The sequence below is a fragment of the Anopheles aquasalis genome, chromosome 3 (genome assembly GCF_943734665.1).
Source record: "Anopheles aquasalis chromosome 3, idAnoAquaMG_Q_19, whole genome shotgun sequence".
NCBI lineage: Eukaryota > Metazoa > Arthropoda > Insecta > Diptera > Culicidae > Anopheles > Anopheles aquasalis.
The window spans coordinates 22,886,596-22,896,595 of record NC_064878.1 but is presented as its reverse complement, the minus strand read 5'-3'; the positions used below and the strand labels follow the sequence as shown (position 1 = coordinate 22,896,595).

At 48.2% G+C, this 10,000-nt stretch overlaps 1 protein-coding gene across 6 annotated transcripts in view; it reads right to left on the bottom strand.

The window, feature by feature from the left end:
• The window catches only part of LOC126577352 (uncharacterized), a 57,858-nt gene that overhangs the window by 3,071 nt on the left and 44,787 nt on the right, over positions 1-10,000 (bottom strand). For 2 of the 6 annotated variants that reach the window (XM_050238894.1, XM_050238895.1), the window contains exon 7: positions 965-1,090. The exons of 1 other annotated variant lie outside the window; for it this stretch is intronic. In XM_050238894.1, coding sequence (XP_050094851.1) covers positions 965-1,090 — 126 coding nt within the window. Of the gene's footprint in view, positions 1-464; positions 495-964; positions 1,091-10,000 lie in introns of all 6 variants that reach the window. 3 more of the 6 variants (XM_050238896.1, XM_050238897.1, XM_050238898.1) reach the window with 3 other exon arrangements.

Genomic DNA, 10,000 nt, shown 5'->3' with positions numbered 1-10,000 from the left:
GGATCGTTTAACACCCTGGAGTCAACTTATTTTGTTAGTGAAAGAAAATAATAATAAAAATGATATAAATAGTTACAGAACACAAGCGAAAACGACTGTAAAATAAAATTCATTAGCATAAAAAATAAGAAAATCATAAATTATCCAAAGAAGCCGTCGTCGATCATTTGCAATCGATTAAACAAGCGGCAATCGCACATTCACTGGGATTATTGGGCGGGTTGGATGGCCACGACACACTCATAGGCACACTATCAGCGTACATGAATCGATAGTGCACCGGCAGACGCAATCGTGTTTCGCGTTTCCTTGACGTTAGCGTGGCTCCGATTCGTTTGAGATCGGTGCGTCGCGTGATTTCAGCTCCGCCGCCACTATGCCGAATATTAGTGCCACTAAAATTATCTTAATAATAATGTTTTCGAATCTACCGATGCCGTAGCCGACGGTGAACGTTTCGTTACCCGCCTTACCGCTGCCGAGTGCCTCAGGATCTGGAGTGAGCCAGTGCGCGAGTGCCGGTGCGGTGCGTTCGCGGTTAAAAACGTGGTGGTGGTGAGGAGTGGGAAAATTTTGGAAAAAAAACAGAATAATCATAAGAGGAACTGTGAACATTTCTGTCGAAGATAACACAAATGAATGGCCAAATTCTTGATGGAGCAGCATAGGAATGCGAATAGCATGAGCGGCAAAATGTGGTAGAGCGAGCATCTGGTTAATGCGAGCGAGCAACTCAGTGAACACTCAACGCACGGATTCCGGTTTGGAAACGAAAATGGAACTGAAACACGTACGTTCACAGCACGAACACAGGGAAACACGAGACGGGAAAACCAACAGAAAAGAATGGTAAACAAAGTAGCTGAGGTCAAGGAACTCAGACTCGCGAATAAAAACATAACAGGAAAACATTTAAAAAGATCCATCTCTTTTCGTTCTTTTTACGGTGTCTCTCCACGCTTACCCTTTTTCATAAGGTTTTCCGGTGCCGCTTGGAGCATTTCGACTGTCGTCGTGGTCGCTACCGTGGTGGTAGTGGTTTTGAGATGCGATTCTGGAAGCGGTTTATTGTTAGATTTAGTTTTGCGCGCTTTAAAAAGGGAAAGTGGAATGTTAGAAGAAAGAGAAGAAGAAGAAGAAGAAGAAGTAGAAGATGATGAAGAAGAAGAATGGATGAAGGAGTGAGAAAGTTTGTCGGTGTATGTAGGGTGAGTGCATGACAGTCTGTGGGAGCGTGTTTGATAGAGTGAACCGGACAGAACGACAGCAAACGGAACAGAAGGCACAATAGAGGGCAGATGACAACAACGCAACAAAGCATAACACCAGGACCAGCAGCAGTGCTATGGTGCGGTCTGTACTACTAGCGACGAGTTAAACTATTTGATGGATGGACAAACGGACGGCATTGTTGTGGTTGTCACAAGAACGTACATTGGTGGCAACATAAGAAAGCATCAAACAAGACGAAGCCGAAGCTCGCGTACTTCATTTTCAACGGGCAAAGTATACTACGGTTAACTTGTTTACGCGTTTTTTGCTACCTCTCAGCTCCGGCCATTGAGTGTCTTTCGCGCTTCGGCAGCCTGGCCAGGGCTGGTTCGGTGCTGGTTCGTGAATTAACATTTTAAACAACAACAACAAACCCCGTGGCACACTTTTAAAACATAAATAAGCAAAGACACGAACGAACGCGAACTCTGGCTGGCTGGGGTGAAGCTGGGATTTCGCTTTTTTCGCGAGCAACCTTTGACCCCAAAGGAAAAGGAAGAAACAAAAAACCATTTTATCCCTGTTTGATCTTCCTCACCCTCTCTCCCGTTTTGCAATGATGGCTGCATGATTAATGCATTAAGATGAAAGGAGGAAACACTATAAGAGGCAGACAGAGAGAGAGAGAGCGAGAAAGACTCAAGGAGAACAAGCACAATCGTGAAACCGTTGACCAGACCCCCCTCGCCCAGTGGAGGTCGCCTAAATGCCCTGCAGCTGCTCCAGTCCAAGCTAAGAATGCCATTATACAAATTAGCTGGCCCTTTGTTTCGCTCATTATCCGTGTTGTTCTGATTTATCTAGCTGCACATTAGACTGTGGAAAGGGTGGGGGGTGCTGTCGTTTGATGTTGAGCCCGAGATGGTCGCGAGATCGGCACTCCATAGTCCGGCAGAAAGCAATGCCTTCGCCATTGCCCTGAATCGTTTAATTCCTGGACGGCAATTTACAAGCAGCAAAAGCTTTAATGATGCATCATGCTGCACCGTAGAGCGGCCCTACTGGTCGCTAGTCGCATCAAGGTATTAGCGCGTCACAGGATGGAATGGAATTTGAATCCGGATCCCTCATTCGGTGGACTATGAAATTTGCAAAACAAACGGCACTGTTGTAGCCCCAACAGCAGTCCAGTCCAGTGATAAGTCACTTTCCGCAAGTCAAACACACTCGCACACTCTCGGTCACGGTGTAGTTGTCTGTCCGGCTACACTGGCGGATCAAACCAGAAGCCTAGCCCAATATCCCGTGTCCCTGACCAGGTCCTGTAGACCAATGTACTGTAGACCAAAGTCAAACAATGCTAATTTGTGCCGACAAATCACCGCAACAGCGCAGCCAACGGTTTGCTCCAAACAGGATCAGCGGTCTCAGCCGGCCTCCTCCACTCCACCAAACAGGGGGAGCCATCAACACTCCGACTCCGTCACCGGGCTAATTGAAAACCGTGCGTAATTGAATTTTGCGACCCAACTCCGTTCTGAAGCTGAAGTTTGTTCTCCCAGTCCTTGGAAGCTGGGCTTTACGAATGGCGTGGGATCATGGAAAGGAAGGATTCTCTGAAGGATTCTGCGTTTCGTTGACCGACCATCTATGTCGTCGTCGTTGTCGTCGATCCCCATTGTTAAGATGTTATGCGTATGAGGGGGCAAATCCAGAAACCTGAGCAGCAGCACCGGGTGCCTTCTCCGGAGCAGCAAAACCCCGGACATACTTAACCGGTTATCAACTAATGCCTCTCAGCACCTCAATTAATATCGGTGTCGCATCCGCATGGTGTGGGGACGCAGCCTATTGTATTGGCCTCTATTGGCGAAACACGAAGTCCCCGGACCAACGCCAAGGTGCTTTCAGATTCGCGTCGGCAATACTGCGGCGGCCATCGCGGAAGTGGTCAGTTATCGATTTCCTGTTGCCGTCGTCCAATCGGCTTCTTCGCAGTCGCAGAGAGTACGCGACTTGTCCTCAGGACGCGGATTTCGACGTCGAAGCTCACGCACGGCCGCCTTCACAGATCGACGACGACATCTCAATTAATCATTCGCACGCAAGACTGACACACGGAAGGGACATCTCCTAGTCGGCCGGTCGGCCGGCCGGTTGGTGTCGGCAGGATGTCGTTTGCGTGTCTTAGTGCGCCCGGTGACCGGAGGCGATTTGAAATCCATCTGCCACGAAGTCATCCTTCCGTCTGCGCCCAAAACGGTGACGTGGTGATGCTGCTCCCGTTTTGGTTATTAGCGCTGATAAATGGCTTTTTCGCGGAAGAAGAGGAGAGCAGACAGACTCAGCCACTCCTCAATGGCTCCTGTCAATGGCTTCTGGGAACGCGGAAGTCAAGTCATGTCCGCTTCGGTACACTTCAATAAGTCCGAGAAGTCGGAGGAGCCCGGAGTTCGCTTTCTGTTTCCGGATCGGCCAGCCAGTTCAGTAGCCAGTACCGCCAGACGCGCATCGGGACTGCCAATGAGTCGATGTCGATGTCGATGCTGATGCCACTGCTGCTGCTCCTGGCTGATTAGCTGCTGCTCCCTCTCTCTCTCTTCCTTTTCGGTACCCCTTCCCCAAGGACTCGACTTCGACAGCTCCAGGTCAACGAGTGTGCGAGTGTGACAAATCGGAAATCGGACATGTCCGCTGAATACCCACTGGTCATCACTGGACGTCACGTTCGTGCGCGCACGCGTGTATGTGTGGAGGGTGGGTGTCTTCTGTTTCGACGCCGATCACTGGTGCGACCGGTTGGATAAATTGAAATCCGATAAGTGACGGACGTACCGCGACCGTGGACGTGGTCCTGTGCCCGGTCCCGGTCATCGTACGTGTACTGAAGATGGTTGAGAATGAATGCCATGAGTTGGTGTGCCAAGTGGGGTGGAAACTCGGCCCACAGAGCACCGAATACGAACCCGTCGGCCACTCTGTCAGGACGCATGATTTGTAGCGTCCAGAACCCGGAGAAATTGGAGTGCGGGCGTCCGGTTTTCTTCAAGGTGTGGCAGTGATGGTGTGTAGTGTTCTTATGGATGGATGCTACCGCATTGTTTGCTCACGTTCCCCATTCCATTTGCCATCGTCATCGATTATGATGGTGCTGCTGGAGCTGCGGCCACACCCTCGCACTCCGGTGAAGCATTACGGAAAGGGGTCGTCTGTGGTTCAGAAGATAAATACGACAACAGGACCGTACCCGTAGCGCATGCATCATGTAACATCCGCCGCGGACGGGCCGGGTGTTGTGTTTCGGTCCCGGAGAATGACGGCCCTGTCGCGGCGGGACCGGGATTCCGGGATTCTTCTTTCAAATCACCGGTTTCGAAGGGGGTTCGAGAAGTCACAAAATGTAACGTGAAATCTGAACATTTAGCTGTCACACGGGAATCAGAGCTGAATGAATCGATTCGAGTAGAAGGTTGTTATTGCGATAAGCAATGATATGAACGGAATTGCGGATCGTAGATAGATAGATGTTCATACTTCATCGTGAATTGATGGGCACTAAACTTATCGTAACTGTTAATCCAGGCAGTTTTGTTTTCTCCTCGTTAATTGCTAAGCTAGACACTATAGCTCAACTGCTGAAGATATTCCTACTTTATTATGATGAGAAATTTATGAGATTTATCAGGATGAAATTTAACATTATATTTTATTTATACGTTTATAGTAACCAGACTACTTTCATTTCCGATCTAGTGACGGCTTTCATAGTAAAAGAATGAGTAAAAAATGAGAATCTTGACTTTGGAGAAAATACTCGAGGTGATGACAGTCGATTCGGTAGTTTACTATCAAAATACAGTTTGTATTGAGTAGAAATGTAATGCGGTGTATACACTGGCAGCCACATTGCATCATCTAATTCCTTAAAATTGCCCCGAATCCTACAACGTATATCGTTAACGGTTAACATTTTGATTCCAACGAAGAAGTCAAGCAAAATGACTAAATGTACTACTGTACAAAGTATCTAGAGCAGGGGCCTCATACTTATATTAACGGGCCGCAGAATATCAACCAGTTCGCGGCCCATTTCAAGACATAATTTGGAGGTGCTGCACAACTTTATTTCATTTGCTTTATTCCACCATCACCAAACTGGTACCGATATTTGAAGTCAGAGAGGTAAAGACAATTTCAAAACAGGTCGTCGCACCGGAAATACGAAATGATGTTGCTCCGTTACCGAAACTCGAAATGATGGAGGCGCCAGGTAACCGGTAAAATTGCATAGAAATTTAAATCGCTAAATAACCTAAGGATCTCAAACTCCATTATGTGGTGAATGATGAAATGAAAGCTACACATTTTAACTATATCTTAGGCAATTTTTAGATGCCAAACCAAAAACAACCGCTAATCTGTACCATTTTTTCAAATTATCGTAAAAAAGGAAGCGCTGCTCGGCCTGTCCGAACGATGCAAATGAATTTTCATTTGATAGAGTCAAGTCTGGTGAGTTAGCCGCAAGTGGTAATTCTTACCAATTGTGGCTTTTACCGTGTCCTTTTCGAATATTCCGCGCGGTGGCGGTGCATTTTCATCGAGAAAAATAGGTCAATTTCGTCGTTTTTGATACTTTGCTTGATTTGTTTCACAAGTCTCTTTTGAAATTGATTAATTGTTGCTTGCAATGATCATTAGTAACCGTTTTGCCCAAAAAGGCCTGCAATTTGATGACTTCCAACATTTTCGATGGTTGGTGGCTCTCTCATTTATATGACTACTTTAAAAAATTTTAAACCGCACTTTGCACTGTGTTTCAGTGAGAACATGTCCGCCGTAACCCGCAATAAAAATTTGATGCGATTCAGCAGACGATTTTTTGAGATGGAGGTAAAAACCAAACGATGTCCGCGAATCGCAGCTTTTCATAACGGAACTTTCCATTTTAATCGCAATGAAAATATTTGTTATAGTGTTAAATTAGAAAAAATGCACACCGATTATGGATGCTTAATGAACAAAATAAAACACTTAGACTGACTTTACATCTCCATTTGGCGTAGATATAGCTTCACAACGAAAAAGTCGGTTTCATATGCATACACCTGGTATGTTGCAGATAACTTCGTAACAATCGTAGATCTTAGAAACTCAATCTTAAACAATTATCTACTCATACATTACCGGGAAAGTGTATCTGTTTTGGAGACATGTCTAACTACTGTATACGACGCTAATGATCAGTGGTATCAATTGATGGCCACGTCTTAGCATCGTCGACACAAACGTCTCTTCATCTTGATATTACCTATTCACTTTGATGTACCCTGCTTGGCCCTGACATGAATGTTTCAAAACCAGAACGTCCTTCCTTCTAGATGCCAGCCATCAGCTCATCTGTCCAGACATGCACGCTTCCCAATGAGCTTTTCACTCTAATTACGCAACATCTCAGCACAGCACAGCACGAGCTACAACCTGTCCGATGCTGTCCCTTGCAGACACCATAAAGTCCACGCCTAATTGGGCGGCGCAAAAGGTGCACCTTCGCGTAAGCCAGGGCAGCGACCAAGAGAGCGGACGTCCAATCCGTGGGGTGACCACCGGGCCCACCGCAAGCCAGCTTACCTGCGATTGACGTGATAGCGGTCAGTTTTAGCCTTCAAACGACGAAACACACGACGAACAGATGCAAAACGGTGAAACCGAACCGCTGCTGCTGCGGCTGCGGCTGACAACCAACAAAGGCTGTCATGTCATGGCACGGTATCTGAGGCCTCCTCATTCGTTCCCTTGTCTGCCTGGTCGCGTCTTTTCATTCGGGATGCTCCTCGAATGATAAACGAATGAAGAAGAAAAAAAAACCGCTCCAAACCAAGGGAAGGGGCCAAAGGCGTTGGGCACCGTTTGATTGTCCGTCATTAATTATAAAGCTGCCTGCCATACGATGGCCGCTTCCGAAACCATTCACCGGATCACTGCCTACGAGCATCTGCTACTCCGGCGCGCGGTCTGGCCTGTGGGTGGAAGCAGAACACCCACCTCAAATGTCTCCTTCAAATGTGCGCTACCTCGATGAGGCAGGAGGCAACAGATGAAGACGAGGAGATGGCGAGTGCGGCGAAGAATGCTAAACGGCCCCGGGGCCCGTGGAATGGCGCGCTACATCAGAATGGCGTGGCCGTGGACGGTTTAAGCCCACTGCAGACTTAGACTGGTGAGTGGTGAGTGGGTCGGTTCGGCATCGGTGTCTCATTTTCATTTACTAGAATGGATCGCGGCAATTCATTAAATAAATTATCATCATCAGCATCATCATCGTCAGCACCATCGTCAGTTGTCGTAGTTGACGGTGCCATCATGATGCTGCTTTCTATTCACCTTTTTCATTCACCCTCCCCCCCCCCCCCACACCTCTCCACAAAAACCAACCAGCTGGCCCCACCTTTAATGCTCTGCGAAAGGGGACTTCTGCGAATGATTATCATCATCATCGTCATCACCATCATTGTTATTGTAACTTTTTATTAGGCTCATTATAGAATTTTCACAGAGGGAGAGAGAGAGAGAGGAAGAAAGAGAGAGCTTCTATTCGACCGGTGGTCTGCTCTGATAGTCGACCTTCCGTGTTCCGTTTTCCACTTACTTCCCATCAGGACCCACCAGAGCCACCGCATTGTCCATTCTGATTCCACCTCGACCTCGGCCAACTGCCTCCATATAGGGAAAGGGGAGTGTAGAAAAGAGGTCAAATTTCCATTTCGCAATGCCAAACTCACCCAGAAAGAGGGTTACCTTCCATTCAAATGGACCATTTCACTCCTCGGTAGCCTCCGCATTATGCTTGCCAGTTGATACTGCGGATGTTTGGCTGCGGAAGGCAGATGAAGTGGCATTCAGTAGTCGAATTCAGCGACTTCGAGCTTCATCGACTAGCGGTAGCGGTGGAGTGGATTCATTAGCTGCTAAACGATGTGGCCTTCTCTCCCGTGGGGCGGGGGCTGGTAGAATAATTAGTACATCGCGCGCGCGCGCGCGCTCGAGCGCCTACGAGCTACTATAAATCTGCTGCAACGATTCCACATCATGGCAGGACCTGTGCACGACGGCAAAGCTCATCACCATCAACACCGAGTGGTTCAGCTCGATTGTTTTCGTTTTCAATTTTCCCGAGCACCTTCCATTGCAGCCTCATATTCATTAATTACGTCGGCTGTGGGCTGTTTTCACTAAAAGGACGTACCGACAACAGCCAACCTACGACGAGGGGAAATTTTAAAAACAAGAAAAGCTCTCCCTAAATATTTTCCTGCTCGTTGTCAAGTGCTCGGCTGATGGCAATTAGAGGGAAGGAAAATAAGCGAAAAGAAAAACAGGGAAAAAATCATCCCCCAAGAGAATAGACGGTAAGACGGTGGTCCCAGAGGACATGGTCGCTAATTGCGATAAGTAGTGATGAATGTTTTAATTAGCCAGTCGCCCCGGTGACTCTCACTGGACTGGAGGGGAGTGTGTGCGTGCCCTCTAGCTTGACCAGCATTATGGAAGTCCTGCCTCCAATTTCTAAATTTAAGTTGATACAAAAGATCCTTCCGCTGGGCTTCAGGATCGCACCAGATCAAGGATAATGATTGACCATTACTGGAACAGTATTTAAGTTGCTGAAGTCGCCCGAAGTGACCGAATCATTTCATCGCTATAAATTTATTGTTTATTGTTTCGCTGTGCATCGAAATGCCTTCCCAGCTCCCAGCATTGCCGCTGTTCGATTTAATTGAAACTTCCTTCGAGATGAAACGCAACTCATCTTGGCCGTTATTACTGTTCAGTCCTCGCGACCTCGTTAAGGATTAAAAATTATGAGCCTCGAAGGACTTTCCACTCGAACTTCTGGGAGGGAGGGAGTCCTTTCGGCGCAAACACGGTCCGCAGTCCACTAATTAACTTCCATTCGCACGCACAAACACAGTCCAGGCCAGCACAAAGTCAAGAAAATAATTTCCATTTTCCCTTGCCCGCGCGCACTAGCAAACTGGCTTCGGCTGCTGGTGCTGGTCAACTGTTCGCTGTCTAAGAAGTGAGCAAAGACGAACCGACAGCCTCCAAGTGGCCGCGAGTGGCCTCCAAGTCCGCCCACAATTGACCAGCGCGCGTCACTGGCGGATCGTTTGTGTTCGCGCGGTTCCCGGAGCCATAACTCAAGCAAACAGAAACCCGCGGCATCCTAAGACAACAAAGTAGGCCCGCGATCGGTCGTCGCCAGTGCCGGTGCCGGTGCCAGGCTTATAACTTCCGCCGCCGGCACCGGACCGAACCGACCCAGGGAAAGCAGTGAACAAAAATCGCCGAAGCAAAAGCCAAAGAGGCCCAGCACCAACCCACCGCGTAAGCTGCCGGGCTCGGGATCAAAAGCACGCGACCGAAGAGGCTGTAAACAGCGAGTGGCTCTGGTTGCGTTTACAGGACGCGGAGGACCCCTGCGGCTTAACTTTTTTCGTTTCGTTAATTTTTCCAACCATTCTTTGCCGGTTCTCCGGTGCCCCGGTCCGGTCCGATGGTTGGCGCTTCGTTTCGAGTTTTCATTTCACAAGTTTCACCAAACGGACATCTCGTCCCATCTCGGGTCGCTGCTGCTGCTGCTGCTTCTTGGGAGGTGAAATCCGGGGGAGGAAAAAACCGAGCGCGGATGCGGTTAACCGTGAAAGCTTGCAAGTGGCAAACAACCGATTTGCTGCGTTCGCATCTCTTTCCTTCGCGCCCTTCCTTCCTTCCGAGAAGGAGAGAA